This window comes from Epinephelus lanceolatus, chromosome 5 (genome assembly GCF_041903045.1).
Source record: "Epinephelus lanceolatus isolate andai-2023 chromosome 5, ASM4190304v1, whole genome shotgun sequence".
In the NCBI taxonomy this organism is placed as follows: Eukaryota; Metazoa; Chordata; class Actinopteri; order Perciformes; family Serranidae; genus Epinephelus; species Epinephelus lanceolatus.
Window position 1 is genome coordinate 41,172,825 of NC_135738.1, and position 23,236 is coordinate 41,196,060.

General features: G+C 40.9%; 1 protein-coding gene across 1 annotated transcript in view; it reads right to left on the bottom strand.

Annotated features, from left to right (window-relative positions):
- Positions 1-1,070: 1,070 nt before the first annotated feature.
- lonp2 (lon peptidase 2, peroxisomal) overlaps positions 1,071-23,236 on the bottom strand; it is a 32,171-nt gene continuing 10,005 nt past the window's right edge. Inside the window, exons 7-17 of the mRNA XM_033635481.2 lie at positions 21,453-21,547; positions 20,233-20,351; positions 19,399-19,538; positions 17,353-17,494; positions 16,079-16,229; positions 13,424-13,550; positions 8,688-8,827; positions 6,261-6,349; positions 5,492-5,699; positions 4,065-4,255; positions 1,071-3,983 (exon numbers count right to left, since the gene is read on the bottom strand). Coding sequence (XP_033491372.1) covers positions 3,753-3,983; positions 4,065-4,255; positions 5,492-5,699; positions 6,261-6,349; positions 8,688-8,827; positions 13,424-13,550; positions 16,079-16,229; positions 17,353-17,494; positions 19,399-19,538; positions 20,233-20,351; positions 21,453-21,547 — 1,633 coding nt within the window. The 3' untranslated portion in view covers positions 1,071-3,752. The remainder of the gene's footprint in view (positions 3,984-4,064; positions 4,256-5,491; positions 5,700-6,260; positions 6,350-8,687; positions 8,828-13,423; positions 13,551-16,078; positions 16,230-17,352; positions 17,495-19,398; positions 19,539-20,232; positions 20,352-21,452; positions 21,548-23,236) is intronic.

Here is a 23,236-nt window from a genome sequence, read left to right on the forward strand (position 1 = left end):
AGTTTTTCCTTATCCGCTGTGAGGGTCTTAAGGACAGAGGGATGTCGTATGCTGTAAAGCCCTGTGAGGCAAATTGTGATTTGTGATATTGGGCTTTATAAATAAAATTGAATTGAATTGAATTGAATTGAACTGGGCTTTAAGATTTTGTCATCATAAGAATATTTGTCCAGAGAAATTGTTTCCACACCTTGGGCAGGCAGGCAGTGCCTCAGTATGGGATACTGTATGATCTAATATGATGATGATCAAAGTCATTCAAACTTTCCACATGAACACATCTCACCAGATTCCATCATCACATACACAAACCATTAGCACATTGTTTGCTGTGGCTTTACTAAGCTCACATCCACTCCACTTGACTGTAGCAGTGATGTTACTATAATGCAAATATCGAAGAAAAGTGCAGCCAGTCAGTCTTTCAAAACTGAGGCTGAACCCTGAAGGGCTCCAACGTGACAACACTCAGATGTTACGTGACCTGAATCTAGTCTTTGTGTCTGTAATGCCAATATGTGATTTACAAAGATGCCGTACCAGTAAACTTCACATGACAGAGTTGTTGTGCACTTGTCCATGTAAAGTGAATTCTCCCACAGGTTGTGACTCTGATTGAAGCGTGATTTACCTCAAATTATGTCTTCAATAGGAAAATAATAATCTGATCATAAAGATCACAACAGCAAAGAATCTTAAAACAATAACATGACTGTCAGGATTACAGCTGTGCGCATTAACTGCATTAACTCATTTTCTGCAACTGCATATCAGTAGACTCATTAGGCTCCAAGCTGCTGACACACTCTCTCCTCTGTTAGGACTTCACATTGTCACTGTGTGTGACAAAATCAGGTTTGTACCGATAAAAATCTTTTGATGCTCTTGGCTTTTATTAATGTGTCTGTGCAAAATCCTCTGCATGGCTCCATTAATCTTTTCATGGCTGTCTGAATATGGAAAAACATACTGCACACCAGTGTTTCCACATTACATTGCTACAGGGGAGAAAAAAATCTGTGGCACAGATGGACTCAAAGACAAGAACATCTGAAGGAATAAGAAAACACTTTCTCAAGGTTTCAAGCATCTTTAATTCAACTCACAGTTTTAAGTTACTTAATCGGACACAAGCGCATCTTGGTTTAGTATGAAATCATACATGTCGTATTTAAAAGTCATTAGTGCTACAGATTTCTACATCATCCATACTGATAAAAGGAATTTTAAACCAGTCTTTAGTCAACACCTTTGTGGAAGTGCAGCATTGTGGCTACAGACCACTAACAAGACACAGATCTGACCTACTTCTGCCTGTCGCTGACCTCTGACCCCTGTGCTGAAATGAGTAGAAGTCAGTATGATTCAAACACTGTCTGAAACAACTTCATAATTTTTCCTTTACCTCTATTCATTTGAGTGAAAAAAGGACAATTGCATCTTTCATTCCTTGAGAAGACTGTTGAAGGAGCAGTGTGTAGGATTGAGTGGCATCTAGTGGTGAGAACTGCAAATGGCAACCAGCTGAAACTTCTCCTGTGTGCCAAGTGTGAGCTCCCAGTTAGAATTCCTTCAGTGTTCATTGTTCAGGAGGTTTTTTACCAAGAGCTGATTTATCCGTAGTGGTCTCTTCCTCTTCACATGAAAACAGCAGCTTCACATTAAAACAAAAATCTGTTTGTCACCGCCAGGCTGCTAACTATGATGGCCAAGGCGAAAACACAAATGGCTCTATCTAGAGCCAGTGGTTGTTTGTCCATTCTGGGCTACTGTAGAAAAATGGTGGTGCAACATGGCAGATGTTGAGGCTCATTCTAAGGTAACAAAAACGCAACAACTGTCATATCCCCCTAAATCCTACATACTGCAACTTTAAGCTAGCTAGCTTATCTGAAAACACAAGTGGCTACGCAAACTGCGCACCAGCCTATTGATGCAGCTAGCTACCTGGTTGAAGCTAATGTTCATCACACAATTAAACCAGCCAGCACACATCATGTTAATCAAATACTGTTTATAGTACACTGTATACTGCTGAAGCATTACTGTTACAGTAGCTACAGCATTTCAGTTAGCAAGCTAATGCTAATAAACTTATTAAGAAGTTGGAAAAAAAAATGAGCTGATGAAATATAACAAAATATTTTTCCAACTAACTGACTGAAGGTTAAAGGAACAGTGTAAAACTTATTTATCCATGCAGTTTTTATGACTACTCTGACAACCTTTGACTACATTTGGTCACTTTCTCCATAGCTTTTAATGGGAAAGATATAAAGCCCAGTTCAGACCAATGATTCGCGACAAGACGAAACAGTTTCAGAACGTTGCAGAGAAAAGTTGCGGCGGTGTGAACTGACCGGTCTGAGCTCGACTCAAGCCGGCTGATGGTGTCATCTGCAAATCAGCTGGGAAAATCGCTGGCAGCTCGTTTTAGAGCGTAAAACTCGTCTCCTGTTTCTACAGCCAATCAGCTTGTAGTGAAGTCCACTGGTTAAGTCAAAATGACCGCAGACAGAATGTTCACTTGCTGGGGCAAGTGCTCCATCCCTGCCGAGCCTTCTGTTCCCTTCCTCATGGTGTGCTGATATCGAACGGGATGGAGGGTCATTGCTGCTGCCTGCTGTATGTGCCTATGCCCCCCTTCACACAAACACACTCTCACTGACTAATTAATTATCGTTGCTTACTTATATTATTGTGGCGTATCTATTATGAATACAGTCCATCTGATGCTGGTCTTGTCTCTGTTTTTAGCCGTTTCATCACTACTACAAATGCAGCTGTAGCCAGCATCTCACTATCACTATCCTCATCCATGTTTTCAGAAGCTATACATTATATTCAGCCACAAAATAAGCCTGAAAGGCTGGAGAAAGTACAAAGAGTTGTTGCATAGAGATGATACAATGTCTCATCTAGTTGCATTGGCGTGAATTGGCAGGTTTATAGAATGTTGCGGAACACTGCATTGCAAGTAGCTGCCTGTTTCAACTCGTCTTATAGCAAATCTTTAGTCTGAACTGGGCTTTAAGATTTTGTCATCATAAGAATATTTGTCCAGAGAAATTGTTTCCACACCTTGGGCAGGCAGGCAGTGCCTCAGTATGGGATACTGTATGATCTAATATGATGATGATCAAAGTCATTCAAACTTTCCACATGAACACATCTCACCAGATTCCATCATCACATACACAAACCATTAGCACATTGTTTGCTGTGGCTTTACTAAGCTCACATCCACTCCACTTGACTGTAGCAGTGATGTTACTATAATGCAAATATCGAAGAAAAGTGCAGCCAGTCAGTCTTTCAAAACTGAGGCTGAACCCCGAAGGGCTCCAACGTGACAACACTCAGATGTTACGTGACCTGAATCTAGTCTTTGTGTCTGTAATGCCAATATGTGATTTACAAAGATGCCGTACCAGTAAACTTCACATGACAGAGTTGTTGTGCACTTGTCCATGTAAAGTGAATTCTCCCACAGGTTGTGACTCTGATTGAAGCGTGATTTACCTCAAATTATGTCTTCAATAGGAAAATAATAATCTGATCATAAAGATCACAACAGCAAAGAATCTTAAAACAATAACATGACTGTCAGGATTACAGCTGTGCGCATTAACTGCATTAACTCATTTTCTGCAACTGCATATCAGTAGACTCATTAGGCTCCAAGCTGCTGACACACTCTCTCCTCTGTTAGGACTTCACATTGTCACTGTGTGTGTGCATTTATCAGTGTGTTACAGTTTGCTGGTCAGCTGAGGGTGTGTGTGGGTACTGGCTGTTCCTGGAAACCCTCCATCGAAGGCAGCATTCAGCACCTCGTTCAGGTTTGTGGCGGTGACGAAGTCAAGGTCGGCTCGTACATTGGCTGGAAGCTCCTCCAGGTCCTTCTCATTGCGTTTAGGGATGACGACGCGCTTCACTCCTGCCCTGTGGGCCGCCAGGACCTTGTCTTTGATCCCGCCCACCTGAGGAAAACACACCAATCCAGTGTGCTGAAACTGCAAACCGATTTACATTTTATCATGTGTTGAAGTGTGATAACTCACCGGCAGCACCAGCCCTCTTAGCGTGATCTCTCCTGTCATGGCAACGTCTGATCTGACTAATCTGCCGCTAAACAGCGATGCTAGGCAGGTTACTATGGTAACACCTGCAGAGGGACCATCCTTGGTGACAGCTCCAGCAGGGAAGTGGAGGTGGATGTCTGTCCCTTCTAGCGGGTCTGGACCCCCCGCCACTGTTCAGACACATAGATATCAGCTTTAAATGCATGTTAATTAGAATAATTCACAACTTACTTGCTGCCTGAAGGCAGAATTTTGATGTCAAAGGTAGAGGGGCATAAATTCTTAAAAGAGCTTTAGATTTTCAGATAGCCCTACCTGAGGTAGCACAAAACACGACCATGTTTTTAATCCCCTTCATGAAATGGATAGTCGTCACAAAATGTTTTATACAGCCATACAACAAAAAGTGATTGAGTGAAGTGAAAATAGTGTTCTGATATCTGCCCTACACCTCAAAGCAATAAGAATATCAAAATATGTATTAATTATAAAACTAAAGCCTAGAGGCTTTTAAATACACGGTTGTCAGAAATTTCAGACAGATACATTTTAAAGATTAAAAGAACTTTACAAGAAAGTTACTTTTACTTGAGGTAATATGTGATGGTGTAGATACAGTCTGTGTCTAGTCATAGTCAGTGGGGGGGGGCGTGATGAGGGCGGAGTCAGCAGGGGGGGAAACAGTCCTTGCTCCCAGCAAGTTAATGCAGTTAAAGTGCAGCTTTTAAACTCACATAAGAGAGACTATTACATTTACCATGAGATGAATTAAACTTAGCATGAGATCAGTCCCCTACAGCCATTGATGCTATAAAGTAATAGACTAGTATGTGAGTGTGTGAGTGAATTGCATGATGATGTGCTAAAGTTATCATGCAGGGATTTGCAATCTCAAGAGCTACAGGTCTTTGGTAGCTCAAAGCTTTTTTTTTTAATTTTACAAGTGGCTTAACAATTGTACACTGTTTTGGTAGTTTTAGATCCTTTAAAAAAAAAAAACAGCCCTAAAATTGTGACTGCAAAATCCACCAGACCCTATTGAAACAAACAGTAATTTCAGCATGGAGCATATATTCACATCTAACTGGGTGAATTAAGGGTTGGGTTAGACAGTGGAAAAATGAACCAAAATGGTTTCTGTCAGTTTTATTTTGTTGCTGTGGACTTTGAATGAAGTCTGTTTTAAGATGACAAGATGACTGTTTATCTAAATGGAGTCTGGTGGGTTTGGAGATAGCCATGTTGGGGCTGTTTCTGGTTGGACAAAAAGGATGTTACTCTAACAAAAGGTCTATATCTGCAGGGATCCTGTCAATAATCTTGTCAGTCCTACGATGTGCTACAGATTATTCGTATTTCACTACAGGCATGTACAGTATATACATGTATATATCTTGTGAACTCACTGTTGGTGAGCTGGTAGGTTTTGGCATTCGCTCTGAGCCAGCTGATAGCCAGATGGGCGGATTCTTTCATAACATCTCCCAGCTGACCAGTCAGAGTGAGCTGACCTTCTCCCTCCATTCGACTGGCCTCCACGAACAGGATCTCTCCTCCAAGGGGGGTCCAGGCCAGGCCCACAGCCACACCAGGCAGGGTGAGCCTCTCAGAGACCTTCCAACACACACACACACACACACACACACACACACACACACACACACACACACACACACACACACACACACAAAACATCTGTGAAGTTGTAGTTGGTGGAATGATCAGATAAAACATAAAGACTTCAAGGAGGGTTTGTAGTCTTCATAAATTCAGGGATGAATGTGAAACACAAGGCCAACATGACCTCATAGCGAAGGAGGGAGGGAGAGAGGAGAGATGTAAAAGTATGAAGGAGGGTGAGAGAACTGTAGAGGGAGAGGAACAAAGAAAATAAGGATGAAAAGACAAAATATGATGAGAAAACACCCACTAGAAGAGAAACTGTATTGTGTTTAACATTATACTGTATGATTTCACCTCAAGCAGCTGCTGTCATTATTCTGACTTTATGTACAGCAGCTGTTATGGAGCTATGAGACATCTTCACAGACTGCCACTATATTGATGAGAGCGGTTTAGAAGCTCAGACAACCACAGGAACAAGAAACAATTGGAGGTCAACTCTACACAGGTTGCTCTAATTGTGGGTTGTGGATCTCTGATGTTCCTGCTTACCTCCATTTCAAACAGAGGAGGTCCCAGGATGTCTTTCAGGGCGACGTGGTCGATCACTATGGGCATCTCAGGAGGCGCTGCTGCTTTGTCTGAGCACACATGAAATGAACTGAATTCTACTGAGAAGTACTGACGTTGGTCACACAGCTCAGTAACACGGCTCAGAAACAGATAAAAGGAAAAACGTTTCTCATTTAATTCTAAGTGTCTGGAATCAGGTAACTGCAGAGCATGACGAATTATCACATTACTAAAATGCACTTGTGCACTGCATGTTGGAACCATCTACTAACGCAACTGAGGAGGGGAGGCCTCAGTAAGAGGGAGAGACAGAACGAAGGGGAGATGACAATAGTTGCATTTCAGACTGGAAAGTCACACATGCACACATGCTGACATTATGCAAAGGTGCACAAAAAACAAACACATAAAGACACATCAAACAGTAAAGACTACAAACAGTGAACAGGAACATCAAACACAAACCATCCTGTTTGTGCTGCGTGTCCGTGACATCTGTTACCTGGCAACGCAGAGGGCTTTCTACAAAGCAGCACAAAGCGACTTGCTGACATCCTCTGTTAACCCTCAGCTACCCAATCTCTGGTTACTTTTGTTGGTTCCCTTTCAATCTGACTTGCACTACTTTGTGTTAATGAGCTATAACTTCATGGTGGCCATGGGACACCCACACAGGTGTTTTCACTTATTGGTCCTGATTAGAGCTCTCCTCAACACTGATGCTACTGTCAAAAAAGTGTTCTTTCCTCAACACTGTGAGGACAAGGAAAGATCTGTAGGAGAATTTATAAAAATTAAGGAAAAGACAGCTGCAGCGCCACAAGATTATGACTGCACTTACACTTGGCTACGTAATTATGCAATGGTGGATGATATTAACTTGGGTCTGCCATGGTGAAACTATAATATCCTGAAGATGGACTACTGAAGCTTCTTCATTGTACTGGTTTCACTGGCTTCCCTGTATCATCATCATTCTTAAGTTTAAAAACATGTTAAATTAAAACCATAATTTGGCTAAAACGTTGACGTGATCTTGCAAATTCAGATGTTTATGGTCTCTCCAACAATACAAGTAAAATCATGTGGAATATTTTTGCTGCGAGGCTCCATTAATGGAAAAATAAAATAAATATTAATAGACATAAATATACATTCAAGGCAAAGATATGACAAGCCTATGTATATAATAGCTTAAGAACCAGCAAACAGCTGAGTTACCACCGTTCCTTGAGTGTGCTTTGAAGTTGTTACAGCTCATACAGGCTGTGGATGTCTTGTTTCCCCAAAGAATGGCCAAACTCAAAATGTTGCTGCCGCGAGAAACTGTGGGATGGAATTATCTCTTTTCCTTTTGTAAAGGATGGTCTGGTGTATCCTGTGGTAGTTATTAGTGTTTGAGTTATCAACCGCAGCCTTAGTAGTGTGTATAGACTGACATCACACTGAATATGTTTACAATCTCACTAATATTCCATGATTTTTCAGAATATGACAATATTCTGAATTAGATACGGGTCATATAAACAGAATATTTCATTTGGATATTCCAAATTAGGCCTTATTCCAAATGCAGCATTTTCCAATTAAGACATGTGACATTGCCAATATTATGTGGGTTTTAGGAGTATTATTTGGACATGTATACAGCGCATTCAGAACATCATCTAAATTGGGGTTTTTACCGCAGTTTTTGACACACGGCCCCTTGCCTCTGAACTATCAGCTCTGTGTGTTGCACATAAACTTAGTCGCCAACACTTTGCAAGGCTGTGAAGTGCAGTCGAGGCCCAAAAGAAAAGCCCAGATTTCTGGTTAGAAGGAGAAACAAACCTTTTAACATTATAAAAGACTTGGATATTAACAAGTTTTTGGATGTGCACAAATATCGCAGCACAGACCTTTTCAAGAAGTTGGTTGAGGGAATGAAAGAGAGGCTGTGTCTGCCACTGGTGGAAAAATGACAAAAGTGGCTCTGGCCATTCAACTTTTCCATATTCTGACGTGATGAACTACGTGTTGGGTCACGTTTATCAGAGTATGCACGCCTGCATGTAAATGGAAATATTACTGAAATAATACTTCTCATTAGCCATGTAAACAGCTTATTCAAAAATCTTATATTAATGTGTTTATTTTATTCTGTATGGCTTGAAAGCTTTATATCAGTGCAGCTCATCCTGCGATCATCTGAGCAGATGGCAGCACATTTGCAGCATTTATCTAATAAAAACTGACATTTCAAAGTACTATATTAAGAGCATTTAATTCACATCAGATCATTTTAATTTTTGTAAATATGAACATGTTAGTAGATGTGTTATTGTGAGTGAGAGGATGTGACCCTCTACCTCCCACTAATCTAATCTGCCCCCAGAGATGCAGACAGAGAGCTCAGGATCTTACCCCCCTGCTGTGTTGGGCCCTCAGGGGTTGAAGCCTCTGTCTTGTTGGCTCTGTGACCTTCAGCGACCTTCACTGCCACAGCTCGGCAGATCGCCCCGAGCTTCCTCTCTAGGGAGCGCACACCTGCCTCACGGGTGTATCTGAAACAACAAACACACATACACAAACAGCAGATGAAGACAATTATGCAGGGAACACAAAACCAGGCAAACCAGTTCATTTGAGCAGTTATTGGCAGTCAGGAACGATACTGATGATTTGTATTAGTACCATATATTAAAGAATAAATTAACAAAGACTTGAGGAAAAACCAACCATATGAAATGAGCTGGATTTTTATGCCTAAATGTCTGAAGTCCTGACAAAAATGATAACTCATACTGTACATGAGGACATCTTTGTTAACCTGCCTGGTTTCTACTAGATCCTCTCCACTCTGACTTCACCCCAAACCACCCTCATCTCATCCCTTTAAAAAAAGACATTTAGCCAGTAAAATCAGGAGTATCTCTCTAAGGATGAGCACCAAGCTGTGTCCTGTTGGCTGTTACTATAGTAACCAGACTGGAGTGTGGTGAGTGTTGCACAGACGCTCTGCAGGTCGGCAGGCAGCATACTGCTCACCATCTGAAGAGTCCAGAAGCCTGTGTAACAGCAGCTACATGTTGGCTGATTTCTTTATAAACATGCCAGACGGTTTGATCAGGCTGTCATGTAGGTTATACTTACAAATATTAGCACTAGTGCTGAAACAATAAGCCGATTAACAGACAAGCTGATTGACAGATAATTGGACGATTCTCGAGTGTCTGGATTTGCTGCTTTTCTTCACTATAACGTGAATGCATTTGGATTTTGATGGGACAAAACAAGCAGTTTAAAGGTGTCACATTGGGCTAAAAAAATTGTCATCAGCATTTTTTTTTTTTACTATTTTCTGACTAAAGGATTGAGCAGATCAACACACCAACACTCAGTCAGATGTTCACAGACACACAGGAGGCTGCCCTCAGTCATCTGTTTGGTCAACCTGCCTGTTTGGTCAACCTGCCTGAGAAATAATGGCCAACATTAAAAACAAACAGCCACTAAACTGCTCGACAACTTAATGACATCCTGTGATGACAAGAAGTGGAATTCTGAGTTAGCCTCAGATGGAAGCTGGCAGCTGGCTGAGCCCTCTGCTCCACACATCACTCTGTCCTTGGCAGGCTAAATGTAGAAGCTCTTCGGTGAACATGCACCGATGTCCATATTAATCTGAAGGATTTAATTCTTCCCTTTTGTTGTATCAGTGCAATATATGAGCTCCGTATGATGCAGTGTTTACTGCAGCAGGACAAAACTGTCTAAAAATCTGTTGTACCTATACATGGTGACATAATGAATATAATATATTCATTTGTAGTAAAATATATTATATTTTACTACAAATTTCTATTTAAAAAAAGCAGATTGCCATTGAAGAGTGTCATTGCTATTGGGAGCATACTTGGTCTGCAACGGTGTTTCCTGGATTTAGCGCATCTAGTACCATCCACATAATAGCCAGGACCAACTGCAACATGTCAACAGTGTTTCAATTTTGAAGGGTTTCCTGTTGGAAGTCCTTACATTAACGAACTGTGGTGATGTTGATAATAATGATGTTGAATAATACTTGCATGCAAAATCATAATTTGCACTGGCTGCAAACTGCTCAAAACTGGGACACTCCATTCCAAGTGTTTTCACATTTTCATAATTACAGTACTTGAGTAAATAAGTTTATACTGTATTTTCTTGGGCAAAATGTCCTCAGATGTCATCACAGCTCATTTATAATTACAAGCGTCCTCACACCAAGGTTCCTTTAGCTACCTAAACCTAATCTAAAAGCTAAGACGGTGTAAAAAAACAACAAAAAAAACAAAAACACTTAAGTTAACTTAAACAAAAATTTGAACTAGACTTGAGTTAAAAAAAAAAAAGTAAACTAACTAAAACTAGAATTGCTGCCTTGCAGTTATATGCCTCTTCACACCAGTCAAGTTGCAGATACAGTTTGCAGTCATGTCTGTGAAAACATGAAGCTTCACACACCTTTCCCCTCATGAGCACCGAAGATCTACACAATCAGCACAGATTCAAGGCGGGCACCCAAGATTAGTTTCACCAATTCAGTATCTGACCAAATGTCTCCCTTCTGTTCCAGAAAAGTGTTTTGCAGAATGTTGTGATGTCACAGTGAAGTTGACCTTTGACCTTTTAGATATGTAATGTCATCACATCATCATTTTATCCATTTGTGTGAAATTTTGTCATGATTAGCATACGGATTCTTAAGTTAATTGGTTCATCGTTGAGTCCAGGTGGGCGTTTGTGCTGAATTTAAAAAAATTTCCTCGAGGCATTCTTGAGATATCACATTCACAAGAATGGGGCAGACAAGTTCATATTGACATTGACCTTTGACCTCCAAAATCTAATCAGTTCACTGTTGAGTCCAAGAGCATGTTTCAGCCAAATTTGGAAAAAAAAAAATAAAAAATTCTCGATGCATTCTTGACATATCATATCATATCATCGGATAACCAGAAAACATAATGCCTCCTGCCAAGCCTAGCGATGGTGTGGAGGCATAAATGAAATAAACACATATGGCAAATGTCTTTAATTTTGGTTATTGTTAATTTTCTCAAATCTTTCAATACAACCAGCACAAGGAGGCACTGGTGCACATGTTAAATGAGACTATGATGTCTACAAGACTGCAACTGCATTCCCAAATGTTGTGTTGGTGGTGTAATGCCTGCTCTGACTTTCTTACATTTTATTGCACTGACAAATACTGACAAATACTGTATTGAGAATTACACAACATATAATAAAATAATAACTAAACTTAAAACTAATACAAACTAAACTAAAACGAAACATTTCTCAACATTAAAAACTAAACTGAAATGTGCAAACCCACTCTGGACACAACTGAAAGTCAATTGAATTTGCAAAAAAAAAAAAAAAAGAAACAAAATAAAAACAGAAAACATATATATTGAAAAATACAAAACTATAATATTTCTGGTTCACACCTTTACCTGAGAAAAATAATCTGTGGTCAGAATAACACAACTGAGAACAAGTCACTAGTGTGAAGGTGTTTTTTCATTATTTTTTGTGAACACTATTTCAACTCAACAGCTGAAGAGGACGTGACACTGTCTGCAATGGGAGACACATTTCACAGTCAATAGAAACAATGATAAGGAAGAAAAACTTTATAGTAATAACGTACTTCAAAACATATCAAGTTAGCCACTTTTCTTCATTTATTCACCCAGAAAATAATATTGGTAAAAAGAAGAGCTGCACATAAATTGTGACTGTGCACCTCTATAGCAGAGTTGAGCTTAAAGGACAGCTTCGGTATTTTTCAACCTGGGCCCTATTTCCCCATGTGACATGTGTGCGTATGATTCACAGGTACAACTCGTTCTAAAATTGGTTCAGTATTGAGGGAGGCGGATGCAGCCGGCAGCCGCGAAACGAGCTGAAACGGTAACGGGGGCAAATGCGTCCCGTATAAGTTTGCGCATTAAAAGTGCTTTTTTTCGCCACTGACCGGTTCAGATCGCCAGTGCTATCTCTGTAAATAGCATACCAAGCGTTTCCCTGACCCTTCACCTCCTCCCGGCTGTGACGTCATCTTGCAAGAGCTTTGCTTGTTGCCGGAAGAAAACAGAGGAGCCATGCTGAGCGCCGCTCAGAGTGGCGCTGGTTGTCCCGGAGTACAGTTGAGAGTTTTACTGTATCGGTATCACGGCTGCATATTTATTTCGAGAATGAAGATGAGCCCTTTTATTACGATGGCCGCCCGTACTTATTTGAGCCCGAGTATACGGACGAAGAGCTCCTACAAACTGAAGAGCAGACGAGGATAGAGAGAGAGGGCCAACGAGCAGACGAGGGTGAAGCAGTGGCTGCACGAACGCGAATCTCTGAGGACTGGTGGTGCTCCTGTGGTTGCTGTGACTCCATGCCCACAGAGGAAGAATGTCTGTGTTGCAACAAGTGGGACCTGCTGCCCAGTATTCATGGTCTCGATGTGTCCTGGGATGATACAGAAACTACCAAACGCTGTGTAACTACGTTAGAGGATTTCCCCCCTCTGATCAACAGGGCAGTGCTGGATACCTTTTTTCATGTGCCCAAAATAAATTGGAGGAGGTGGCCAAAACCACAGGGGCCAAATGGTCAACTATCCATCAAGAATGTATAACTAATATGTCTTTATGCATGTAATACTGATACCTAGAACTGTCTCCGAGACGCACATTTACTGTTGCATACTTTGCCCTTGTATATATCGTACCCTGTTTTTTCCGGCAACAAGCAAAGCTCTCGCGAGATGACGTCACGGCCGGAAAGAGGTTAAGGGTCAGGGAAACGCTTAGTATGCTATTTACAGAGATAGCACTGGCGATCTAAATCGGTCAGTAGCAAAAAAAAAGCACTATTAATGCGCAAACTTATACAGGACGCATTTGCCCCCATATCTACCTCGCGGCTGCCGGCTGCCAGCTCCCTCAATACTGAACCAGTTTTAAAACGAGTTGTACCTATGAATCATACGCACACATACACATGGGGAAATAGGGCCCAGGTTGAAAAATACCGAAGTTGTCCTTTAAGTGAAGTCAATTTACTTTGCTCATTGTGTATCTTTTTTTTTAAATGTTGGTGTCTGTGTGTACCTGCTGATTATATTCTGTGTGGTGTCCTGTGGTATATGCAGCTGTTGAGGAGTTAATCCATGCTGCTCCAGCTGGTTTGGGATCAGGTGACGGTGAGCTATCTCCACTTTCTCCTCCTGAGTGTAGCCTAAAAAAAACACACACACACACACACACACACACACACACACACACACACCTCTATTTACATTAAGAGTACTAATATTGCTTGAGTTGTTTTAAACTATTACTTTGTTTCCTCAATTTACAAACTTCTGCCCTAAAATTACTGAATTCCCTCAAACTAATAGTGTAATTTTATTAAATTTAAAATGACTTTACCAGCACATCATTTCTGTAGTTACTTAATACAAAATCACATTACTCAATTTCCTTCCCTGCCACCATAAACATCTCTTGACTTACTCCTAGAAACCAAACCAGAGGTGAAGGGAACAATATCCAGGTTGTATACAGCTATATTTGTTATGGAAGACTTGCCACTCTAAATGATAAAGAAAAACTGGGAAAATGATTTTGGGACTGATGTATCAGATGATCAGAGGTTGAAAATACCAAAAAAGTATTCACTCTTTTTGTGTGAGAAGTGGCCCTTGTCAATTGAAGACTATGCTGGCTTCATAAGTCCTAGGTCAAGCCTTCAAGACTTTTTCCTGGGATTAGTCTGACCTGTGACAGATGCAAGCAAGCATCTGTCAGTCTTTATCACACATTAAGGTCATGTCTCAACCTAACATACTTCTGGTCTTCTGTGGTTGGCATTTATTCAGAGATCGCAGGTCAAACACTTAAACTCCTTTCTTGGACTTTGCAGTGGACTATCAGAGGATCTTGCTCTGATAAAAGCACAGTTCACACAGCATGGCCTTCTCAGCCCTTCTGGCAAGTTCTGACATGAAATTTAGACCAGACATTGTTTTAAAGTCAATAAAACTACATAAAAAGGTTGTGTAATAAATTGGAATGACGCAAAAAAAAAAAAAAAGGATTGACCATGCTGACTGAAATGTAGTTATCACTTGGTGGAGACGTTTTTCGTTGTAATGCCAGCTTCAAGAAAGTTTCTGTACGAAGAAAATAATGTCAGACAGTGTTAAGATGGGATTTTGGCCCACTCTTCCACACAGGCAGTCTTTAAATCTTGAGGATATCCGGGTCCTGTTGGTGACTGATTTTCAGCTCCTTTCACAGATGCTCTGCTGATTGACTGGGACATTCCAACAACTTTGTCTTCTTTCTCTGGAACCAACAGACAGTCTCTGCTGAAGTATGTTCTGGATCACTGTCCTGCTGGAAAGTCCACCTGCTTCCCATTCTCACTGTCCTGGTGGATGGCAACAGATTCTTTCAAGATTTTCCTGCTGGATGGCTTAATTCATCCTCTCTTTGATAATTTGGAATCTACTGGTACCATGAAAACAGAAACAGACTACCTCCAAACTTCATGTCGTATTTCTAGGGTAAAAAAGGGTAAATTTTTGCCTCCTTGGAACATACTGCGTTCTCCCAGTAATCTACAAGCAAGCAATGCCTCTCCACCAAGTGTTAAATACATGTCAGTCTGCGTGTTCACAGCGTTTTCCCTGTGTCATTCTATTATTCTATTATTGCACTTTTTTATGGACTGGAATGTTCTGATTTCCTTGACTGTGCAGTTTTATTGGTGATGAAAATGGAATTCCATTGTCCTGGTACTTGCAATAAACTTTATTAGAAAAACAACATTTCTGTTTAGACCTTTATCAGGTTAAGTCCTGATAAAGAAAATAAAAAATTCATTCCAATGTCTGGTCTGAATTTAATGAGAACAGCTGCACTGGAATTATGTTTAATGAAAAAACTGCTGATGTCTTAACTGCCCATTTCCCCCACTGTAATGTGGCTTTTCATTTTTTATGTGCAAAGTTTAACTATGCTTCTTACCTCATGAAAATGGGTATTTCTTAGACGAAGAATTTAAATATTTCGGCATACAAGCAAGGCACCTAGTCAAGTGTGTGCATTTGAACTCTGCTTATGCCTCATTCAGCTGAGCGGAGTTCAAATGCACAAGCAACATTTTAGCAAAAATGCCCACTTACCCAGTCGTATGCCAGAAGTACTGGCATACGACTGGGTAAGTAAGACTTGGATTATACTGCACGAGTTGCTAACCCCTACGACTTCAACTGCAAAAGAAATCATTATTATTATCATTATTATTATTATTATTAGTATTGCTGTTAATATATTTAGATTTTTTTTTCATACTTTAATTGCATTGTTGGAGGGAACCTGTGAGTTTTTCTTTTATTGCTATTACTGCTCTTGTAATTGTTGTTCATTTGACAATAAATAACCTTGATACCTTACATCCAATAGTAATAATACATCTAATCATTGGTAACCTATGAATGACTTCAGCAGTATTATCATGAGTGCTGGCGGCATTGGCTGTGGTGGTCTTGTGTGTGGGCACGTTTGTATGTATCCAATTGTGATTGGATACGCAGCAGGACATGGAGTTGTTTCATCTGTTTCCTGTGTAACACTGCAGCTAATTCAGTCATAAAGATGCAATCTGCTTGGGATTAGCTATGTTATGAGAAGAAGATGAAGATCACATTCAAACTGTGGAGATGATCACTGAGAGTGAGTCTCTGTACTCAAACCCACCTGGTACCTGCAGCACCTCCATCCTGTCTAACAGGGCAGGGGGAATGGTCGCCGTGGTGTTTGCAGTGGCAATAAAGAGCACTTGGGAGAGGTCAAAGGCCACGTTGAGGTAATGGTCTGTGAAGCTGTGGTTCTGCTCCGGGTCCAGAACCTGAGGGAACATGTAGAGACCATTTCGGTGTGTGTGTTTTTAATGTTTCATCAAACTTAAATTAATTTCATTCAATTAACTGGAAAGCTTTATTGGTTTACAGGACAAACAGAGGACAACAAACAAAAAGAATTGGTGAGGAAGCAAAACAAATGCTTATTAGCAATTTTAGCAGAGGTTAAGTGGCTGGTTAAACGTGCCATAGGTAATTTTCTGCTGCTAGGGATCTCTCAATCAAAACAATAACAACATGGAGCAATGCCATCATTGCAGTCATTTTCTCAGTTAGGATTCCTTCAGTGTTCACTGTTCTGGGGATTTTTACTGGGAGCCAAATTATCTGCACAGGTTTCTTGCTGTCTAAAACAAACAGGCCCAGTAATTTGAAAAACACTGAATGAAGCAGTTTCACCTTTAAAGTCAGCGTTTTTTTTTCTGACATTGTTTGGCTCAACACAGACAGGCTGCTAGCCTGCAAATGTTATCTTTTTTTATTTAGCAGGTGCTGAAACATCCTCAGAGATGTCTTCCCCTCCAAAACAAACAGAATAGGTGATCTTAACCGGTAAAACGCTGAATAAAGCATGTTCATGTTAAAAATCAGTGTTGCAGAGGCTTGAGCCGAGCTACTGCTAACACTTGCTTTGCTTGTTTCGGGTGACTAAAGTCCTTCATCCGGTTAAAAATCACGGTTTAAAACAAGCACGATCTAAAAAAATGTGTGTGGAAAAAAAGTGTCTTTAAACTGGATAAAAACATCATTTTATAACAGCTTCTGGCAGACACCCACAACCCTGTCGCATGCACAAAGGGGACAGGACATCACTGACAGGCGACAGCAACCAAATCACACTGTTATTTGTCCTTGATTAAAATGACAAATTCCCTTGGATTTGAACATTGTGGGAAACATTTGGAATGATATCAGTACACACCTCAACAAAATATACAACACTGGTCAAGCTGTTTTTAGGCATTTTGATGCATAAAAATGACATACTATATCTTTAAGTTGAGAGCTAGTAAAGGTTAAGAGGTACTAACAGGTTAAGGAACTAAAAAGCAATGAAGACATCTGACACTACTACACAGGTCATCTGAGAGAGAGAGAAACAAAGCTGACCTCCAGCAGTGCAGCTGCAGGGTCTCCTTGCAGGCTCTTCCCCAGCTTATCTACCTCGTCCAGGAGGAACACTGGATTATTGACGGCCACCGTCTTCAAACCATTGATGATGCGGCCCGGCATGCTCCCGACATATGTGCGCCTGGAGAAATGAGCAGGATTTGGAATGCTGACCGATTATGTAAATAAAGACAACAGAAAAGTGCAGAACTACGTGATGTTGAGGTGAACCTGATATCTACATTTGTTTATGTTGTGTCATGTTAGTATTGCACGGTCATGCTTTTATCGACTTGTTCTAGAAGTATACGTAAGTTTTAAGTGTTTCAGGCTAAAAGGATGAAAAGTGCAGTTTCTGGGGTTCAATAAAAGGATATAAAAGAAACTGGGTTTTTTTGTTATTGAACAGATTGAATAATCAACCATGAAAGAACTTCAGATCTTTATCCTGTGCAATCCTGCTGTTGATATGCCAGACACATGTTTCTCATCTGGCTGAGAGAAGGCGTATTAACTGTGTCCTGTCCTTTAAAATGCCAGGATCAACCCCAAAACCTGAGATGAACTGTGCGGCCCCACTCACCTCACTGCACACACACACACACACACACACACACGCAGAAGCAGTGGCTCCATAATGTCGCTTGCTAATCCAAACTATGACTACTAGTGCACACACACAACAGAGCGGCTGTGTTGTGTGTGGGCTGAGGCTGTTAACAGACTGATCAAAGGCAAACTTTGGGACGTAACTACCGAACAAATGATTTTTTTTTCAGCTTACAAAACCTACACTCTAAGTGTGAACCAATCAATATACAAAGTTCATTATGATTTTGTTGTGTGTCCTGCTGTAAACTTAACTTGATGTACAATGTGAGACAAACAACACAGTAATCTTACATTTCCACAACTGATGTTCTAATGTATAAAGTCCATATTCATGATTGGCAGATTAAAGCTCATTCACTTTCATTGATTTAACTGTTTCTGACATAACTGACATAAAGGCCCTGAAAAATTTCCACATCACTAAAAAGGGCGTGTGTCATCACAGAGGTATTGTTAAAGAAATACTCCACACCCCTCTCCACAACAGTGAATGTGTCCACCGGTAGAGATTTGGCAATAACCGTTCTACAGCTGGATCTATTCTTGACAAGCTATGTAGCAAATCAGGGCTGGAAACTTGTGTGATCTCAAGATACTTAAGTGATCTCACAAATGCAGCTGCCTCCAGGGGTGACATGATTTGGGCAGACATGGAGGAGGAGAGTTGAGGTGTAAATACAGAAGCCTGTAACAACTGAAATTATTGTTCTCAGGAACCTTAAAGCTTCCTTCCATCATGATATTGTCATAATTTCCCCCGTTAAAGGGTTTTTTTGGGGAATTTTTCCTTATCCGCTGTGAAGGTCCTAAGGACAGAGGGATGTCATATGCTGTAAAGCCCTGTGAGGTAAACTGTGATTTGTGATATTGGGTTTTATAAATAAAATTGATTGATTGATTGATTAATTTTCAGAGTCATTATTACCATAAAAATAACACAAATATTTCAATAAATCCTTGCTGGTCAATAAACTGCAGCGCCAGTCGGGAAGATTTAGAGGGCAACAGCGAGGCCGTGCACCCAGCAGCTTCAGCGTCAAATTTTATTGTCTGTTTGACTTGAAAAGTGTCCTCACTATGAAAGATATTCAAAGTCGCCTTCTCTGTGCTGCAGGAGAGGGGCCCACTGAGGAAAGGGTCACAGATTTGTTTTACAGTGCTCAATTACTCACTGCTTAAGAACACAGACCACCTGCTGTAAAGGAAGTTTTTAAAAAGACGGATCACCTCTAATTCAAGTCCATAATACTGTATCTTTGAGCAATCTCAGGACATATGTACAGTCATGTGCTTATATGTGCTTGCCTCACCTCTACCTGTGTGGTTCCACACTGGGAACGCCCTCCTCTGCTCCGTAACTCACCATCTACACTGTGGTCATAAGACATCTGCTGTTCTAGACTCACCAGTGGAGCTGCGATCTTATAAGCATACCTGTGTCCTCGGATGTCAGACTGGTCACAGACGCCTCCCAAAGCGATGCGGTGAAACTCTCTGCCAAGAGTCCTGGCAATGGAGCGTCCCACACTGGTCTTACCGACTCCTGGGGGCCCCACGAAGCAGAGGATGGGGCCCTAAAGACAAAGCAGCAGCATGACATTAACAGATAAATATGCAACACATTTAAGAAAGCCCAAACTTTTTGGCAACATCCACACTAGTATGTTTACTCTTAGAGTCAACAATGCTCAGGGGTTTTGGAACCCCTAAAACGGAGACCTTTGAAAATGCTGCTGACCCATTTCAGCATGAAATCGTCTGGACGGAGAGAACAGAGACTTTTGCCAATGGTAGCACAGACACCCACTTTGGTTCCTGACTGGGTCCGATCAGTCACAGCTTTTCAAGTTAAACCATGAGAGCGAGTCCGGCATACCTTTTGTGATTTCATCTTTCTTCTCTCCCATTGCCATGGCTTCCTCTGGCGATGGATAGTGCTCCTGGCCAATATTGCTCTAGTAGGTTGCCGTATTTGCTTTGCAACGATTCCCGATCTGTTTTCCACCACCTTGACTGTCTTATACTCATGATACTTTCAGAAACAATTCCACCTAGTCGTCTGTCTAAGCAAGGAAGTATCTGGTCTTACTTTTCATCATCTCCGTAGTATTTTCTGTAATTAAGTGACCACCGCAAAGTAGACAATCTGCTTCCTGTTTACCTGTCGATCATTTTTGTTTTAAAAAGCCATTTTAATGAAAACATATTAGTGTGGATGTGGCCTTTGTCTTTATATGTTTAATGGACTGAGTAATCTGTAAGAAGCACCTTTAGGGAAGTCTTCAGCTGTCTAACAGCCAAGTACTCCAGCACGCGTCTCTTCAGCTTGTCCATGGCATAGTGATCGTTGTCCAATAAAGTGCGAGCAGCTTGGATGTCCAGGCAATCTGAAGAGAGTGTGTGTGTGTGTTGGGTGGGGAGGATGTGGATTTGATGGGTCCAAGAAATAAATATAAAATATTAAAATTAGTGAAGGTAAAGATGGTGAGATGGGAGCTGCAGAAACAGAGGGACTGTGATCTGAGAACATGAGGAGGAAGAGTTCAGTAGTATTCAGTTTTATTACATTGTTCCATGAAATATTAATTAAGATTTATTTGCAGGTTATGACCTCTGCAGACAAATGTATCCTGTCCTGAAATTGGGAAGTCTTCATTGATCTGAGGTTAGTTGTTACAAGGGCAGTCTGAGGTCAGCAGCAGAGACCGCAGTGAGCCTGATATTCTGACTTTGCGGTTGACCACAGCAAATATCTCTTTAAATGTTACACTGTCTTCTCTGCTGGAGGAACATAATGGCCTTGGAATTTTGATGGAATTGACTCTGGGTTCATGTTTGGACGTGAGTGTTACAGGATGTGAGACTTCTTTATTTGAAGCAGCACTGACTGATTTGACAGTGGAGGGGGAGCATAACAAGCTGTAAACACAACACTCACCTTTTAGAGTAAGGACTGATGTGATAGCAAACAGTGGCCTGTGTACACACCCAGCAGATACAGAGCAACATGAGTTTCACTTGGATTTGAGTTTTTGACACACACAAATCTAATATTCACTCTCCTGTCAGCTCGAGTTTGCTGTCCACCAACTGCTCTGTAAAATATCTGTCTCTTTAGCTGCTAAATGCTACACTGTGTTCACCAGCTAGTTGCTAACTGTGTCTGTCTGCTATTTGGTGCTGAGCAGGGAGGTTAATCAGAGCATTAAAAATGAGCCCTGGGACTAATAACTTTGAAATATTCAATACAGTTATCCCCACATTTTTACAGCCACCACATGTCAAATATTGATTAGCATTAAAAACACAAGGCACTGACAATGCCATCATACCACCATGCTGTTACACATATTTTTACACTTGGAACTGTTCGGCCACATTGCAAAGACATAGCTGTATGTTAGAGATCTCATACAGTATCTAAGGCATCGGACATTTTTGGCTTGTGGACCAGTACTCTGCTAAAGCCCGCTTTCAGCTTTGTTTACCTTTGGTGCTTTTGCTCCACGGCAACTCTACCATCAGATCCAAGTAGTTTCTGGTCAGGGCATACTCAGGCATGGACTGAGGCATCTTCTTCAGTCTGAATATAGATTAATGAGTTTAAATGCAAGACAGGTTAGACTGTGGACCAGGACTCAAAAGCAAAATACTGTATTAAACAAAGAAAGAGTGCTTTATATTCAGGACAAAACCACATCAAGCCATTAAAAAACACCATGCTTCCTTCTTATAAAAGCCTATTTAAAATTAAATAAATTACTTCTAAAAGAGAGTCTAAAAGAGTGTCAGTAAGTGTCATTATTTCACCAAAAATATGTGCTTATTACTGAAGTTATTGTTCTTGGCCCCAAACAACTCAGAGACTCTTTATCTGATGACATAGTTTCTCTAGATGGCATTGCTCTGGCCTCTAGCACTACCATAAGAAACCTCGGAGTAATATTTGATCAAGATTTGTCTTTTAATTCTCATTTAAAACAAACCTCACGGACTGCATTTTTTCATCTGCGTAATATTGGGAAAATTAGGCCTATCCTGACCCGAAAAGATGCAGAAAAATTGGTCCACGCTTTTGTTACCTCAAGGCTGGATTACTGTAACTCTCTATTATCAGGTAGCTCTAGTAAGTCTTTAAAAACTCTCCAGCTAATTCAGAATGCAGCGACACATGTACTAACAGGAACTAAGAAACGAGATCATATTTCTCCTGTTTTAGCTTCTCTGCACTGGCTCCCTGTAAAATCCAGAACTGAATTTAAAATCCTACTGTTAACTTATAAAGCTCTAAATGGTCAAGCTCCATCATATCTTAGAGAGCTCATAGTGCCATATTATCCCACCAGAACACTGCGCTCTGAGAACACAGGGTTACTCGTGGTCCCTAAAGTCTCCAAAAGTAGATCAGGAGCCAGAGCCTTCAGCTATCAGGCTCCTCTCCTGTGGAATCATCTTCCTGTTACGGTCCGGGAGGCAGACACCGTCTCCACATTTAAGACTAGACTTAAGACTTTCCTCTTTGATAAAGCTTATTAGTTAGGCTTATAAGCTTATAAGCTAGTTAGGGCTGGCTCAGGCTTGGCTTGTACCAGCTCCTAGTTAGGCTGACTTAGGCCTAGTCTGCCGGAGGACCCCCCTATAATACACCGACCCCCCCCCCCCCCCCCCCCTTCTCTCTCTCTCTCTCTCTCTCTCTCTCTCTCTCTCTCGTATTCTATTACTGCATCTTGCTAACTCGGCCATTCTGGATGTCACTAACTCTGCTGCTGCCATCATTAGTCATTAGTCATACTTCTACTGTTATTATACATATATGACTATTGTCACACATGTATACTGCCAGATATTAATACATATTTTCAACATATTGTACCACAGTAGCCAGAACTATAATATTATTACTTTCAATAATGTTGTTGTAAGCTACTGTCATTACCTGCATCTCTCTCTCTCTCTCTCTCTCTCTTTGTCTCATTGTGTCATGCGGATTACTGTTAATTTATTATGCTGATCTGTTCTGTACGACATCTATTGCACGTCTGTCCGTCCTGGAAGAGGGATCCCTCCTCAGTTGCTCTTCCTGAGCTTTCTACCGTTTTTTTTCCCCGTTAAAGGGTTTTTTTTGGGGGAGTTTTTCCTTATCCGCTGTGAGGGTCATAAGGACAGAGGGATGTCATATGCTGTAAAGCCCTGTGAGGCAAATTGTGATTTGTGATATTGGGCTTTATAAATAAAATTGATTGATTGATTGCTTATTAGAACTGTGCAGTCA